Source organism: Populus alba, chromosome 1 (genome assembly GCF_005239225.2).
Source record: "Populus alba chromosome 1, ASM523922v2, whole genome shotgun sequence".
Classification (NCBI taxonomy): Eukaryota; Viridiplantae; Streptophyta; class Magnoliopsida; order Malpighiales; family Salicaceae; genus Populus; species Populus alba.
The window spans coordinates 16,559,686-16,578,791 of record NC_133284.1 but is presented as its reverse complement, the minus strand read 5'-3'; the positions used below and the strand labels follow the sequence as shown (position 1 = coordinate 16,578,791).

The window sequence follows — 19,106 nt, the reverse complement described above, 5'->3', positions numbered from 1 at the left end:
AAACTAGTACAACTCTCCTTTAGAGCTTCAGGGCCTCACGTTATCTCTCGTTATAATCTCTGATCTCTCATTATCCAGTATGATATTGGATCAGTACAAGGCTTCTAGGCCTTATGTTATCACATGGAACAACCATCTATGGGTTCTTTTTTGCTTTTAGAAATTTTTTAAGTATAGGTTCCTTCATGGGTTCCCCTTAACCTCTTAGAAATTTTTCTAAATATAGGTTTCCCTCAACCTTTTAGAAAGTGTTTCATATGTATGGGTTCCTCCATGAGTTCCCTTAGCCTAGTAAAAGATTTTCTAATTATAGGTTTCTTCATGGTTACCCTTTCCAAACTTAAAATTTTTTCCAAGTATAAACTTCTCTCTAAGTATTCTCATATGAAAAAAATTATTTTTTCAATCATGGTGTATGCCCTTACATACGATTTCTATGGTAAATTTTCCAAAAGGTTTCACCCTGATTCTCATGCTAAGAAAAATCAACAAACACATCATGATAACCGAGTATCTTTTATATAATTCTTTACGTATTTATATCATAAAGACTTGGGGAGTTACTGATGGATTGTCATTTATCAATTGTTTCTAAAAAAAAATTGTTAAGCTTGAGCCTAAATCTAATAGGTCCAAAACCCTTGAAGGCCCAAAAAACACGGGCATAGGCAATGTGCTTGGGCTTAACCACCCTTAGGCTCAGCCCCCAGGCTAAGACCATGGGATGGGGCCAGGCAACACCTAACCTAGAAAGAAACAAGCCCATGACCAATAAAGATCTTGTTAGGGGTGGAGTTTAGTGCCCCAGATATGTACTGGGTGTGCTGTTTAGCACCCTAGCCACTAGACACATGCTTGGATGGGGTGCTAGGTGTGCAACCTAGTTCCCCTAACACTAGGTGCCAGCCCCATGCCTTTTAGGATAAGCTCCATACCCATGGCCAACTTATGTGGTTCCAAACAACATGCATGGGCCTATTTTTGGCCTTTAGCAAACTTAAGACGAGTGTTTAAGCCTAACTTTTTTAGTTTGATTTTTTCGCCCACATAAGTCCATTTGGATTTTTATATCAAACCAATACATTTTAGATTTTACTTTACCTACACCCTTAGGTGTATAAAAAATCTATTATGACCTATCACCTCTCCATTTTATTAATGTTTGTGTAAGGGATATGTATCCCTCATTAATGTATGTGTAAGTGATATATATCTCTCATTAATATTATTAGAAAAAAATTATTCTTCAGCCCCTCCACTCAAATAGAAGAACAAGATTCATAGGCTATAAATGCTTTATGAATCACACAAGTAAATGATTCTCTACATGTTTTCATATATATTTTCAGAACATCTCTCTATAAAATATCATTGTATTTTTTCTCTACAAAGATATTTACTTAAGCATTTAAAATTTTTTATATCTATTAAAATGGATCTTTTACGAATACTTAACTTTTTATATCAAGCTATCACTAATCTTGGCTTTCCGCATCATATTACCACTTAGCTAAAAAAAAATAGATCATAATGCAAGAACTAAATAATTAATATATTATGCAACCATATAGATCTTATTTCTATGAACCTTGAATTTTGAAACATCACCACCTATATATTTGTTGTTTCAGTTCCATTATTCGGGGGTTGTCTATGAGAGACCAATTTTCATTACAATTCCTTGTAATTTTATTATTTATTTCTCTTATTGGATACTTGTGCTCCCATCACAATTTAGAGTTTTTTTTTCTTAATTAATTTCTAAAGCTTTCTGTTCTGGGCTTAAATGAGACCAAATCTCTTTGTCGTCCGAGTTTAAAACAATTAGGACGAAATTCATGCTTGGACTAGCATGTTTGTAATAAACTATTTTTCTTGTAGTTGTTCTTAATATTCAAATTCCAGATAAAAGATGAAGAACAAGCTCATTTAACAATTTAAACCTCTAAAGATTTCCTTAAAACGAAGCTAACTACAAATTTTTGTATAAAAATATTTTCCTTTTAGGAGCGTCAAGATATTTCATTACCGATAACTTCCACAGGCAGAAACTTTATGATAACTTTATTTCATATATATATATATATATATATATAAACTAGTAGCGCAGGAAGTATTTTAGTCATCTCTTCGCTAGAACATCTTGAATTAAGGAATACGGGTACCGAGATTTTCTTTTAAAATAGGGTTATATTTAGTCATCTCTTCGCTAGAACATCTTGAATTAATTAAGGAATACGGGTACCGAGATTTTCTTTTAAAATAGGGTTATATCAAGACATACATTGGATGATTATATATATATATATTGATTTCAAAGTTTAAATTAAAAAAATCAAGGCATACCTATTTCTTCAGGCTTGAGGTTCCAATGCGGCCATGATTGTAAAGAAATTGAGATGCAGGTGTTATGTAGAGGCAGGACATTGGTGATTCAATTTTAATTATTTTTAATTTTCTGGAGGACAAAACCTTGAACCATTAAAAATAGCAATGCTTGTAAATTAAGGCTTGATATTACCAGCAAAATCCTAAATCTATGAGTGCTAGAATCAGCCAAGCATAAAACCAAGTAGCTGTGGTCATATATAGTCAAACTAATAAGTAGAATTGCTGAACATTGATTTTCTCCGCCTGGGAGAGGTTTTACCTTTGCCTCTCACCAGCTTAGTCTTCAAGTCCACAGGAGTTTGTATCCCACTCCCTACATCTCCTTCTCCTGCATTTTTCCCTTCAATCTTCTCAACAATACTAACATTATTACTACTTCTCAATGAATTAGGCATAATCCCTAACTTCTTCCACCTAAAAAACCCTTTCTTTTTCTCCAACATCCTTTCCATCTGCATTTGCATCACATAGCATTGGCTTTCTAGCCTCAACACATCTTCTCTCAGCTTCCTTATCTCCATTTGTTGATCACTCGTTTCACGTTTCGAAAGCAACCTAGCCGGAGCCTCAAACCCTAAGCTGGGGCTTCTAGCTCCACTGAACGACCCACTCCAGTCTATTTGTCGATTGAGCTTGGTTTGCTCAGAGTAGAGGACTTGGATCACTGCACGAACAGGCAATCGTTCGTTTTGGGCAGCATGGAGTGATGCCTCCTGAGAGAGCTTTCGGCTATCAATCAACCTAAAAAGAGCCTTTCTTTCTTGCTTTGGCAGTCCAGGGTGTGCCTGATCAGAAGAGAGCAATATTAATTCATCGTCTTCGAAAATACTAAAGCAATATTTCATGAGCCACAGAACATTGAAGATCCAAGGAAAAACTATTCTAAGGTTATTGGTCTAGACTCAATAGTTGTCTCTGTGTATACGATAATTAATTCATCATTTATAACAGTGAATCGAGGGGTTACTGTGTATGATTGCTGCTGTTCATATTGATCTCGTGATGCTTAAAGAAAGGTACCAAATTGCCTATACAAAACAAAACCCTACATAATTCAACACTGACACTACCTTCTCACATGCTGCAGACCACATCGGAGAAAGGCCAGTGTCAGGTCAAATCTGGACTACTAAGTGAAGGGAAGTGATAATGTCAAGTGGCTCCTACCGTGTAGCCGCCCCGCCCCACCACCTAATTATTCTGATGAAGCCCCACACAAAAGCAACCACATATAAGGCCACCAGATCGATCGGTACTCATATGAACTTTTTGTTTTCTAATTGTTCTGATTTAAGTTTACTATTTTCAAGCATTTCTCTATTTACTACTTTTTTACACTCGTTTGCATGTAATAAACTAAACATTTTAACCTTTGAATTAACTCTTCCAATGTACATTCATATCACAATTAATCATTCTAAATACCTTGACCTTAAAATTCATACTGCGAAGATTTTTTGTTTTTAAGTAAATTGTAGAAGTGCTGGGCGGAGACAGGAGAGGTTGGCAGGGGCCGGGCTCTTGAAAAAAAAAAAAAAAAAAAAAACAAAAACCTCGCTAATAGTGTCTCCTATATATATAAAAAAAAATCTTAAGTTTTAGGTACAAAACTCGTAAAATTTAAGTTTTGACCACCCTAAAAAGAAATTATACTAGTGTTACCTGTTTTTTTTTTTTTATCCAACCAGTACTGACCTCGCTAAGAGTACAAGCAGAGTGCACATTTGCGTTAATTGGAGGAAAAAAAAATGAAAATTTCACTCAATATTATTTACTACTTTTGACTACTTACTTTGAGATAAGTATCAACGGCACGGTAAAGACCATCATCTGTGGCACGGGCATGACCTGGGAGAGCACCAGCAAGAGCAATGAACTCTGATAAATTCAAATTGGCATCCACAGCAGCTTCTGCTAGGTAAGAATCAACAAGCTTAGCTACCTTAATTAAGGCAGCACCACTCCTAGAAACCTCATCCAAATTAACAAAACTCATCACTAAACGAATTATTAACTCAACATCTAGCAATGTCCCGCAAGTGTGACTAAAGGATGGTATCATGATCTCTTTCAATGAAGCTTGGTCGAGTTGCCATGAAATCCTCTTTTCAAGCTCAGCTCTATATGCAGGCTCCACACTGACCATGTTTGCAATCCGGAGAAGGCGTAGGAGGAAGCTACATGGGATGGAATCCTTCTCCGGAGGCAGGATTCCCACTAGGGTTTCGACGAAAAATCTCTTTTTCATCCACAAAGCCGTGACACTCTCCGGGGATTCTTCAAAGTTCGCAAGCCCCTTGTTACAAGAAAGGTGGTCACCAGAGAGGTCCGGTAGCCACTTTGATGCATAATGAGCTATGATTGAACCGATGAAGTCTGGACGGACACCCTTAGCCTTAATTCCGGCTAGGGTCTTAGCAAAGTAGTCCATATCAAGGATGCATGCGTCGTCGAACCAGCATTCGGCAGCGAATTGGGATGTTTTTAATCCTGAGGCAAGAACTGATTCTGGAAAAGAGGCCGCCTTCATTTTGGTGGAAGAGTAGCGAAGCAATTTTGAGAATAAGGGCTACTTAATATTGTTCGTAGGTGGCTCTTTCATTTATATAAGAGGGATTCATGTTACAGAATTTCCTGTGCCTGGTTGGGAAGATGCTCTTCAGCTTTTGTTGTATGAGAGGATAAATATACGTAGAGATGGATGGTATTTATCATAAGAGATCTTTGAGTGAATGGGAGAAGAAGCAGAAAGGATAAAAGAAGAGTAGGAACACAGAGGAGAGGACAAATTCTCTTCAATGCTAATATTCCTTCCTATGACACGTCGTGGCTTATTCTTTTCCCAGGAGAAGAACATAATTAATTTTAACCAGCCCTGTACCCATTTTCAATGCTTATATTTATTCAAATTCATGATAATTAAAATAAATATGTGCATGGTTTTAGTTTTCAAGACAAAAAATATGTATTATTTTAGTTACAATTCTTATTTTTTATTCATGTATTTAATTTACTTATTTTAACAAAAATTTGTTTTTCTTCTTGGGAACTTTAGTCTTTCAATAAGAACTAAGGAGAACTAAAATAAATTTTTATAAGAATCTTAATAATTTAAATTAAGGAGAAAAATGTATTTCTTTTTTATTTTGATGAAAATATGTCTTTTCCATTTAAAATATTAGTACAAGTTAAAATGCAATATGCAATGCAAGTATCCGTGATGCTTTTGTGCTGTAAACAGCAGGAGGACATCACTTTACACCTGGAAAACGAAGCAACACGAAGCATCATGAGGGAGGAAGCAGCCAAATAATGGGATGGATCTTATAGGGATCACGAGAACGCATTAATTTCAGCTAATTTGATTAGCAATATTGAAACTTCAAGGACATTTCAATAAAATATCAAAACTAATGGGTTTTTAAATGGGTAAATTGGGCCTCTAACACATAAAATACAATTAAATAGCAAAATAACAATGAATGAAAAGTTTTGACGAAATAATACAGTTTAAAATTGTCGCAGTTCAGAACCATGATATTAATTAATTGGCAGGTCATTTTAAAAATCATTTAAAAAAACAGTTAGACAATAGCTAAAATTTGTGTTTTGAGCCTAGAAAAGTTTATAGAATCATAGTTCTTATTTTATCTGAAATTTAATTTATTTTATGATTTTAGAGAGTTAAAAATTTTATAATTTAACAAAATTTGGATAAAGTTTTCCCATATAAGAAGTATACCCAAAATTTTATCTCGCTTAAAAAAACCTATAAAAAAACACAATAACCTCAATCAACAAATTCTAATTAAACTCAATAGATCCTCACTTTTCATAATCAAGAGTTAACCTCTCTCCAAATATATCAAATCCAAAGCGGCAAACATTAAACTAACAGGACATATAGGTGTAACTCTTGTTTGCTTCATCAATATTACGAAGCATAAATATGGCCTTTTGACCCTCCCATAGCAAGAAGCCAACCTAATATTAATAAAATATTAATGTTAAATTAAAAGATAAATACATAAAACTCAATGATTAACATATATTAATTATAAAAGACTTGATTATTTACGTGATGTTGAAACTGCTGCATATGTTGCTTGTAATGCATATTTCTATGTGGAGGAATTTGCTTGAGATCTAGAGTCGTAACTCGACTTGTGATACTCATGTACCAAATCATATACACCTCATTAATAATCACATAATGCATCTCTATAAATATCTCATTCCTCTGTGCATCTAATTGTGATACATTAGCTTAATGATGACCTAACCAATAGTAATCATCATTTTTACCCTTACGAGTAATGATGTGCAAAGCATCATTAATATCGATATCGATTGAAATGTGATCTCAAGAAATATTAGCAGGACCACTAATGTCCATATATCCATCCCACTGATGCAGACAGTCAGAGCAACCACCAATCTTTCTTCTGAATAAGGCGTCTACATGACTTGCAGAATATAAGTTACATAGTTATAACAATAATTCGGTAAAGTTAAATTTTTTTTAAACAAATAGTTCAAAAAAAACTTGGATAGCATGTTATCTATCGAGCTTGCTTGGATAAAATGCAAGCACATGTATTGAATTATTTTCAAAAACTCATCCAGCACACCACCTAACATTTAACACATGTCTATTTAATTGTGTTTTTTAAAGTTACAATTACACAATATAAATGCAATACATGCATCCTAGTGAGAGAAGCAGTGTAATCCTCATAATCTAGACTATCATATACGGTAATCTAAGGCCTTCCCACATGAAGATGTTCTCACAACTATAACTGTTATTAAATAAAAAAAATTTGTTTATTGCATGTTAACAATAAAATTATGAAATCTAAATAATTATTTACAATTTTTTTATGCATACATGTAGAAGTAGCAAACATTTCACCTAGCTGTTTGGCCCACTTTAGGCATGCAAGATATAAATATTTGTACAAGCATGTCAATACAGCAGATCACCAGCTATATATGGAGATGACATCAAAATTATCCAGGAGCATCAAATAAAGTAAATGAACATATCTCCATGTGAGGTCAATGAATAATACACTGCCAAACTAATGGGGTATATATGCTCTAGCATACCTAAAAACAAATTAAAATCATAATAATAATAATTAACACAATCTTAACAAATAATCAACACATTCAAATCATAATTAATTTTGTACCTCCCTTAGACCTCTTCGTCAACATCATCTGGTGGTGTTGAAAATGTCTTATCAATCCATTTAAGACATATGTCGCCACCCCTTTTAATTTAGAAAGAGGGAGTGATAATCTAAATGATCACTTGCATAACACAATTCTATTATAAACAGCAGTAGATGTTACTACTCGTCCATCAATAGGCAGTCCAAGAAAAATCATTACGTTCTGTAAAGTTGGTGTCATCTCTCTATATCTAAAATGGAATGTATTTGTCTCACGTCTTCATTGCTCAATCAGTGCATGGATCAAGTCATGGTCCAACTTGATGTGGTTAAGACAACTAATGTATAAAAACTAGCATGGACCACATGTAATATCTCACATCGACGAGTGATGACTTGGGGGAGGGCTTTATATGAGCATACTCACCTTGACTAGTAAGACGTATTTTGGACCCATATGTGGTTGCCAAGAACAAATTCATAAGGCTCATTGGCCAAAACGGACAATATCTTGTTAGTGGGGTGGGGTGTTACATTTTGATATTAGAGCCTGGCTCACTAGCTATCCAATGGTATCGACGGGGTCATCAGGCTCCTTAAAAGAGGTGGATTGTAATATCCTACATTGACAGGTGAGGACTTGGAGGAGGGTTTTATATGAGCATGCTCACATTGACTAGTAAGACGCATTTTAAGGCCATGTGTGGCTGCCAAGAACAAATTCATGAGGCATGTGGGCCAAAACAAACAATATCTTTCTAGTGGGGTGGGGCGTTACACCACATATGGTTGGAGTTGTTCATATAATATCATTCATCTATGTATATGACAATAAATAGTGTTGTCATCCTGCATGACAATTTAAATTATAATTACATACATGTATAATACATTTAATTATAATTAAATTAAGTATAAATTAAAATTTATTTAAATTAAATATTCTTACAATATCGGTGAATACATCCTCCAATTGATGTTGATCCTGCAACCACAAGATAAAAGTGTTGGAGGGTATGATATGTATGTATGGTGAGTGATGCTCTACATACTCGTAGTAATGCTTTCTCTAATTATCTTCCAAAAATGAACGCTCAATATGAGAAGATGATCCACCACCTCGAGTGCATGCCATCCCATGTAATAGTACCTGTGATTGATGTGAAATTGTATAAGTTTCAATATGCTTAACAAAAATATCATAATATGTTTGAAATTATATAATTGTATTGTTATACATACGTTGTCGATTAGAACATGTTTTTCTATTATGTCATGTGGTATAGCTTATGTCATACCTATAATGTACATGACCTTCTCTTGCATCCATCTCTTTTGCAAAAGTAGACATTTGTCGACCATGTCCTAATTTCCATCTTAATGAGTCTACTTCAACTTAAAGTCCAATGTAATCAGTCCATTCTAACTCATCTATTAATGGATGAAATGACATTTCATATGATGATCTGTAGCTTTGAACCATGTAATAATCATCAATAAACTGTGTGAAGTTAAAATGATTCTCGGTACAACATAAACACGAACGATGAAATGTCTGTTATTTACCACATGTGCATGTTCTGTCATTTAATATCACTTCTCATCTAACTTCTATCACGACACTTAATTTAATAGGGGTGTTAGCCTGGAAAACATGTTTCTCTTAATCAATCAATATTGCAATATGATCTCTTGATCTATCCCTACTTATTGTCAATTCAATCTGAATTACTGAAGGCTAAATTACTCCACTTTAAATGACATCACTAACTTCACATCTCTGCTTGACCGAATAACCATTACATATGTAAAGTGTTCATCATACCAGAGTAGATATAGGCATTGCAGGAGTATTTTTCAGAGCATGATTAAATTATTCTAAAAGATTAATTTTCATATTATCATCTCTGTATCATAACATAAATCCTGTTTTTCTTTTGGCTCCTTTTCAAGCTATTTTTTTATATGTTAGGTCCAGGTTACATATTATTTCATACCACAAATCAAATTTGTGACTAGAAGGTTTATAACACATTCTTATGAAATCTTTTTTGGTAGATGGGTCTTTCAATTTATGGTTAAAGTTGTTAATGAAATGTCTGGCACAATACCGATGGAATTCTAAAGATTGATGCCATATTTCTGCTACTCCATTCTTGATGCTTGCATGTCTATATCATATTATGCATATACCAGTTCTACCATCAGTATCGTGTCTTTGTAAGCAATGTAAAAACCATCTCCAATTATAATTATTTTCTTCATTAATAGTTGCAAAAAGCTAAAGGGAATATCCCATTATTTGCTTCAAAAGCAACTACAATCAATAACTTCTCATCATATTGTCCATACAAATGTGCCTCATTAATGCTGATAATTGGTTTACAATACTTTTAACCTTCAATACAAGGTCCAAATTACCAAAAAAAGCTATATGTGTCAAATCATCAGCTATTCCAAGATTTGTTTTCTTTATTGCCAACAACAACCTAGGCAATTTCTCAAAAAACTCTTTTTGTGAACCATAAAAATACTCAATCACCTTTTGTTTTACAACATATACTTTGTCATATGATATTTTATACTTATATTGCAATTTTATTTCATCTCGTATGCTTACAACCATCATTGAAAGATTATTCATTACAAGGGTTGATATAACACTAGTAATAAGATTTGTATAAGTTGATAATGGTCTTTTTGGACAAAGGTCAAAACACATGTGTATAGACTTTTTAACTTTTCTATCTCAAATGAATCTGACCTTTTATGATATCCCCTCATATAAATATCACTTATATTTTGGACTTGGTATTCAAAATAAATAAATTTGAAGTTTGATTGTTGGACTTGATATTCAACTGAGTGTCCAATGTGCCATAGTTTAACAACATTAACCAATTTATTTTTACTACTAAATGTTTGACCAACCACTAAATTAGACCCTTCTAACATGCGTTTATAATTAAGTGTCCAATCATGTCAAACAACAAATCTAGACTTAAAAAAATCTACAAATTCAAGAGCATAAGGAATAATTTCATCATCAATATCATTATCATTATCAACATCATTATCAACACCATCTTTATTGTCACTAGGCTCAAAATAGTAAATTATATGTTGATCACCAAATGCATTGTCAAACATAGTATCATTTTACCCTTTGTAGAAAATCATTCGACAATAAATTATTTTTACCTCTACCAGCTAAATTTGAAAGACCAATAAAATTTGGGATACACAAAGATTTTAGTCAACTTCTCACAAACAATATTATCATGTTCAAACCACTTTGAATGAAAGAATCAATCATTGTCTTAAAACTACCATCACATATAATCGGTACAAGATAATATTGATGTTCACCAATTTGACACTTCCAAGTTATTTCAACATCAATATCATTATAATTCCATCCAAATCCATGACAAATGGTTTCTTTCATTTCTGTATATGGCATGTCTAAATTATCAATTAACAACAAACTATACTCTTCATTGTATGTGATACTACTGTTCATATTAGATACAATATTGTAATCATAATGACATAACATAAATATGTTATTAGACATTCTGTAAAAAATAAAAATTATATTTTGATCAAATTGACATAATTTTAACTAAATAACATTACTCCAACCCTATTTGGCAAAATTCATAGCAAAATCAATCAAATTTTCAAAATTTAATGTTAAAGCAAACTTAACCAAAAAATAAATATAATTCATGATAGAAAGTCTATTTGATATTTTCATGCTCAATTACATTAAATCAAACCCAAATTCATAGCAAATTAATATAATTCAAAGAAAATAGTAAATTCATCAACTCATCAACAATTCAATGTAACATGTAATTCTTCATAATTCAGATGTATTCATCCTCAATAGCATGAAATCATCAAGTGTATTTAACTACATTATTAATCAATTCCAACAATATACACAAAATCCCTAATTTGACCACTTAACCTAAATTAAACGGAACACATAATTAACTGAAATAATTAATTTAAATTATTTGCATATTCAACTATATCAAATAAACCTCAAATGATTGTATTCTTAACTAATTTATCATTAATTCAACAAACCCTAAATTCACCATAAACCTTAAATTTAACCTAAATAAATATTTGATTTCAACCAAACCAAACATAAATTCATAGCAATTTAGTATGTTTATCTTGCTTGTAGTACTAGAAAAAAGGTTGGGGTGGTGGCATCAATGATGATGGCAGTGACAATAGTAGCAAAGACAGTAAAGGAAACAATGGATTTTCATCATAAAAACATCAAAAGATGTTTTCAGACTAGGAAAGGTTTGATTTTTAGTTGTTTAGAGGGCAAAATATTAGTGTTTTGTGGATTTTTGTTAGATTTAAATTAAGGCATCCTCAATTTGTAGAGGAGATATGTCTGGAACGTGTTATTTAATTTGGGAGGGTATTTAAATTTTAATTGATGTCACCCTTCAAAAGCGCAACATCTTAAGTTGTCACTCTTTAGAAGCGTGATAAGTAGTTGTTGTGTTTCAAAAATATGATATTTAGTTGATGTCATGTTTTTGTAGTGTGAAAAGGTCAAACTATGTTATTTTCCCAAATCATTTTCAAACAATGTCATTCCCTCACATTTTTAAGTTTATTGTGCTAATTTGATAAAAAAAAAAAAAAAAAACTTCTTAAATAAACTAATTGTCAGATTTAGATAGCTGAAATGGTCAAGTTTTGCACAGAAATGTACAATCCATGCATGATGTGGTAATGTTTTGATGCAGGTTATAATTTTTTTTTTCAAAAATATCGGGTATGCAAGCCATTCAATTTGTTTTTTTTACATAAAAACATTAAAAGTGGAAATTGGAAAGCTTATGCAAGCAAGAACAAGATATTTCATGACATAAAATGAGACATGCATTCAATTCTGTTTACTGAACTTATTTATTTAAATAAATAAAAGATAAATTCATACCCTAAAAAACTCATAACTTAAAAGATAAATACAAATGAAACTGATAGAATAAACTCATACCATAGAAAATATTACGTAAGGTTGAACACATCAGCAATATAATTTAAAAATAAATATTTTTTATTTTAAAAAAATAAACTTCATTTATATATATATATATATATATATATATATATATATATATATAAATTATAGATGAATTAGAATGATACCTTGAAAAATAAAATAGAAACAAAACAACTAAAAACACTTATATTAAAAAAGGCATGCAAAAATTATGACTTAAGTCATGAAACCGGGATAAATCCATAAAAAAACTTGAAGATATTTACAAAACCAATATTAAAAAAATTAATACAGGACAATAAAATCATACGAAGATGAATTCCTAACAAATTAAATGTCAAAAGATGAAACCAGAAACAAAAAAAAAAAAAACTAATTACACAAAAGGATCCAAAAAAAATGTGGGTGAGAATAAACATTAATTAAAGGAATAAAAATTTTCAATTGAAGTGTTTAATTGAATTAAAAATGGCTTTAATAAAAGGAAAAAAAAATCAAAAGAAGGTCAAATTGACAAAAATGATACAACAAAAAATTTAATTGAATGATGAAATTGAAAAACAAAACTTAAACAAAAATGCTGAGGACAAAATTAGAAATTGAAGAAAATAAGGACTGAAATGAAAAATCAAACATATGAGAAATTACAATTGAAGGACTAAATTAAAAAGAATAAAACTTCTAAAAATAAAAAATGAACAAAATAAAAAATTAATAGAATAATGACTAAAATTAAAAAGTAAGAAACAAAGAGGATAGTGCCATATATTACCTGTTAAAAGAGAGAAAAGAAGGGGGGAATTCAAATAACTATCGACAACAATCCGACTATTGTAAGTTGTCACGCGTCACTCCAAATGAAATAGACCATGGTAGTGCATCTAAAAAGACGACAGACAACCAATTACATCCACCGAGTGTCATCACATGCGCCGCCTAAATGGCATAGATGCCACTCACACGCTAAGAGGTGCCGAGCACGCACCAGTTGCTTTAAGCATTAAAAAACTCAGAAAAAAAATGAAAAAAAAATACAAAAATACCCATATAAGGTACAAAAATACCTCCTAAATGCTAAGCTTATATTTTGTCTCTCCTAAGGTTAAAGATATATTTGCACTATACAATAAAATCTAAAAACTCCAAAACTTTCGGACAATCAATTACGTCCATCAGGTGGCATCACACGTGCTGCCTAAATGGCGAAGACGACACTCACGTGCTGGGGCGTACCAAGCACACACCAGCAACTTTAAGCATTTTAAAAAACTTAGAAAAAACGCAAAAAAATATCAAAATACCCATATAAAAGTGCAAAAATACCCCCTAAATGCTAAGCTTATGTTGTCTCTCTCAAGGTTAAAGATATATTTGCACTATACAATAAAATCTAAAAAACTCCAAAACACTCGAACAATCAGTTGCGTCCACCAGGTGGCATCACACGTGTTGCATAAATGACAAAGGCGCCACTCACGCATTAGGACGTATCAAGCACGCACCAGCAACTTTAAGCATTTTATAAAAAAATGAAAAATTATGAAAAAATCACCAAAATACCCATATAAAAGTGCAAAAATACCCCCTAAATGCTAAGCTTATGTGTTGTCTCTCCCAAGATTAAACTTATATTTTCATTATACAATAAAATCTGAAAACTTCAAAACGCCCAAATAACCAGTTGCGTCCGCCGGGTGGCGTCACACGTATCGCCTAAATGGTGGAGACATCACTTACACGCTAGGGCGTACCAAGCATGCACTAGCAGTTTTAAGCATTAAAAAACTCTGAAAAATATCAAAATGCCCTCAAAACCCCGATAATTACACAAAATACCCATACAAAAGTATAAAAATACCCTCATGTTTTGTCTCTCTCAAGGTTAAAGATATATTTGCACTTTATAGTAAAATCTGAAAACCCCAAAACACTTTTGTTCAGCAACACAATAATTCTTTTATTCTAGGGGTAAATTTATATTTTTACTGCTAAAAAATTTATACAAAGTCAAGAAAGCTCTTGGTTTATAGTTTATATTTTATTGATTCTAATTGTAAAACAATATGTTTTTCACTATAATTAACATCCCCATCCAAAAAAAAAAAAAAAACATAATTTTTTGAACAAAAAAGTACAAATATAATTTTCATGTAACTTACTATGAATAGGGCTAAAGTAAAACACTCGTGACTTTTAGTTTTCTAGGTAATGATCGATGCCAAAAGTTTGGATTGTTATGCAAAGGTAAAAGTGAGGACACTATATTGGAACCACCACGTGAACTGCTGCTTTTGTATGATTTCTAGGTCCACAACAGCGGCTTGTAGTTGTAGCTGGCCAAAACTAGCTGGCTTGTATTTTCAATTTTGGCTTGTATCTTGACAAATTCTCGTCGATTTTAATATTAATTAAGTACTATTCTAAAAGTTGTGGTTCCAACGCCTTTCACTTATTAATATAATAATAATAATAATAATAATATAGAATTTTCTTTTTTTTAATTTTTTTAATAAATTTTTTTGTTTGATTTAGTTTGTTAATTTTAATTTTTTTTTATTTAGTTATCATATTTTTATGATACGGATCTCAGGTTTGATAGGTTAACCTGGTTTGATAAGTTAACCCTGATTTTTTTAATTATTTTTTTTATTTAGTTTAGTTTGTTAATGTTAAATTTCTTTTTATTTAATTATCAAACTTTCATAACACGTATCCTGGGTTTGATGGGTTAACTCAGTTAATTCTGAGTAAATCTGTCAATTTTTTTTTTCTATTTAGTTATCAAATTTTCATGATGCAAATTCTAGGTTTTACGGGATAATCTAATTTAAAAGGTTAACCTAATTAATTCAATTTTTTTTTCATTAGTTTTTTTTTAATTAATCTATTTAATTATCACACTTTTATGACACGACCTTATAGTCAGACCTAAATCCAATATTCTTGGATCCGGTGTTATAATCAGGTTCAGTTAAACTTGGATAATGCAAGTTTAATATTATTAATAATATTATAAATATTACTTTTAAGTAAAGCGTTGCAACCAAACTCAAGACTCTTAGATATAACCTTGTAAATAAAACCCCAAACTTTTAAATCTTAGTTTATATATATATATAACCCTCGCGATACTGGTTCCTTCCTATGACACGTCGCGGCTTATTCTCTTCCCAGGAGAACATAATTAATTTCAACCAGCTGTGGACCCATTTTCAAAACTTATATTTATTTAATTTTATTATAATTAAAATAAATATGTACCTGATTTTAATTTTTAAGATAAAAAATGTATAATTTGAGTTAAAATTCTTATTTATTATTCATGTGTTTTACCTTTTATTTTAACAACAATATGTTTTTTTTTCTTAGCAACTTTATTCTTTCAATAAAAACTTAGGACAACTAAATTAAATATTTGTAAGAATTTTAATAATTTGAATTAAAAATAAAAATATTTTTTCTTCAGCCAAAACTCTCTCTTTTTTATTCATGTATTTCATTTTTATTTTGATGAAAATATATCTTTTCTATTAAAAATATTTTAAAAAAAATAAAAACTTATCATGATTTGAAATAAAAGTTTCAATAATATATGTGTGTGTGTGTGCGCGTGTGTGTATATACAATTTTTACGGGATTATATGAAAAAATCATAAAAAATCAATAAATTATATAAAAACCTTTTGATAAAAAAATAACAAAATTTGTATCTTCATCTCATTGAATATTCATAATACTTGAAAGTACATATTTACACGCTAGCTCTCACTCACATATATGTATATACGGGGAAAAAAAAAAACATAAGAAATTTTAGAGAGAATCATATTAATAATTTTTCTTGTATTGTTGTGTATATATTCATGACTATTTTTATATAAAAAAAACACAATAATATAATAACAAAGTTAAAAAATCAAAGAATATTAGGTTATATTTGGGTACGAAATTTAAGTTATTTTTTAACTTTTAAATAAATAAAAATAAAAATATTTTTAGTTGGAATTACCTTTTGATATAAATTAAAAATTAGTTATAAAATTGATTTAAAATTTTGATTTAATCAAAAGTTAAAATTATAACTTTTAATTTATGAATTATACCTTTTATTACATTTTTTCTTAAAAATCCTTCTAACTTAAAATTTTTTTAACTCATCTAGTGAGTTATTAAAAAAATTACTTCAAAATTATGAATAAAAAAAAATCATAATTCTTTGAATTATGTTAAACGGCATCTTAATTATTATTTTTCCTTTAATTGTGATTGATTATCTAACTGATTGATTTCATGCTCCATAACATCTCTCTATCTTCTAATACAGTCATCAAATTAATCCTGAAATTATATTAGACGTTCTTTTTGTTATCTTGTAAGTAAGATAAAGCATATTAGAATTGTTGGTTCCTTAAACATGTAGATACAGTATAAATGATAAATTTAAAATTTTTTTAGAAGTATTAAGATTCTTGCTAAATAGATAAAAAATTGTTTAAGTTTTATATAAAAATTACCTGAAGATTTAATGTTCTTATCGAGTTTGAATGATTATTTCAAGATTGGATTATCATAAATCATAAATCAATCAAATATTCAACCTCTAATAATTATCAACTCGAATCACAATAGAAAAATCTCTTAGACCCTTTGAAATTTATACAATCTTTGAAATCTTTTTGTCTTAGCTAGCTGGGTCATTCGATTAGATTACACTACGTTGGATAACTCTGTTTAGCAAAAACACACACGCACAAGTTTTCAAATGTGTTTTTTAATCTAATTATAAATAAAAAAAGTCATGCATGTATTTAATTATATATATGAAGAACTATTTGTGTTAATAAATTCAAAACAACAAAGTATTAATGTGTTTATTTAACTCGTCTCGTTGTAAGTCTAATAAATTTTTTTGTTAACACAAAAGAATTAACTTGTAGGTGTTATTAATATATTTTTTGATATTTAGTAAAAATATAACCTTGAATCAAAAATTCAATACTTACATATAATAAAATATAGTAAAGATCATATATATTAATAAAACATATAAAATTTCAAGCTAATTTTTAACATAGCAAAGGAATTGAACAATATTGCAATTGTTACAGTAAAACATCATTTTCTTAGTCTTCATATACTAATTTTTCAAAAAAAAAAGTGTAAAGAAAAAAAATAACAAATTACAAAAGAATAAAGATAAAAACAAAAGGAATTGTATAAATTAAGTCCCTATTTGATTTTTTCTAGGTCTAGAATTGTAATTTCTCGTAAAAATTACACTTTGGCCCTTAATTTTTTTTAAAAAAAAATTATAATCAAGTCACACTTGAATAATCATCTCATTTTAATTTATGATCAATGGTTCTTATATATGTGACCTATTAGGTTCTCTAATAAGTAGGCCCAAATATAAATTACAATCCTAAATAAAATAGAATTAGATAAATTAAACAAATTAATTTATTATCAATTCAATAAATAATTGATTTATATTTGAAGATCAAGTACAATATTTAGGAACCTAACATGATCTCCAAATATTAGAAAAGTCATAAATGGTTTAACTTAATCTTTCAGTGACCAGTTTCTTAGTGTAATTATTATATATTCATCAACAATATTTTGATTTAGATATTATAGCATGAAGTATGTCTACTATGTCAAATCATATTTGTTCTTGACACTATAGTCATTGATTTTTTGAATAATATCTTAAACACTTTACAAATCTTATTTCACCATGCACAAGTATTTACAATCAATACTATTTAAGAACGGATGAAACATTTTTTCCAATTCATCTAGGTTGACGAATCCTCTTTTGATTACTTAATTAAAAACTTTTATATAGTTCATGTTATATTCAATATCTACTCATTTTCTACCATTGATTATGACAACATGTAACAGGATCAAAACATAACACTATTTATATAAGATAACTTGGTGATCTCATGTTTAAATATCACTTATGCAACTGTCATGTAAACCTTTCCATAAACACAGGTAATCTCTCCATAAGAAATTCTCATACGAGTCAATTTAGTGAGCATATTATCTGACAAGCATCTACATATTAGTTATAGGTATCTTTCATACCTCAACTTATGAGAACAAATGCTTCATTTTATAAAACAAAGAAAATAATATGTACCAGTCTTAATAGAGTATTAATCAAGAATATTTTAGGAACAATGCTTTAATGCAATAAGAATCCTATAATTATAACAACTTTATAATTTTCTTTGCAAAATATTTTTGTCTCATAAACTTTATCTTTACTCTAGATTTATTAATCAAATATTTGATGAATATTAAAGATAAATAAGCTTTTATTAATAAATTAAATATATTTACATAAACAAAATCAATCTCACGTGTAACTAATTGATTGACTAAAGGTATATATACACTAGCAAGTTCAAGTTAAAATGCAATTATTCATGCATACTTTTATGTCATCAACAACAAAAAAACATTAATTTACACCT

At 30.0% G+C, this 19,106-nt stretch overlaps 1 protein-coding gene across 1 annotated transcript; it reads right to left on the bottom strand.

Moving 5' to 3' along the window:
• Nucleotides 1-2,473: 2,473 nt before the first annotated feature.
• Nucleotides 2,474-5,217, bottom strand: LOC118034892 (root phototropism protein 3). The gene is made up of 2 exons (XM_035040327.2): nt 4,184-5,217; nt 2,474-3,176 (listed from the first exon to the last, which is right to left on the bottom strand). The coding sequence occupies exons 1-2, from the start codon at nt 4,919-4,921 to the stop codon at nt 2,598-2,600; spliced, it is 1,317 nt and encodes a 438-aa protein (XP_034896218.1). The 5' UTR covers nt 4,922-5,217; the 3' UTR covers nt 2,474-2,597.
• Nucleotides 5,218-19,106: the final 13,889 nt, after the last annotated feature.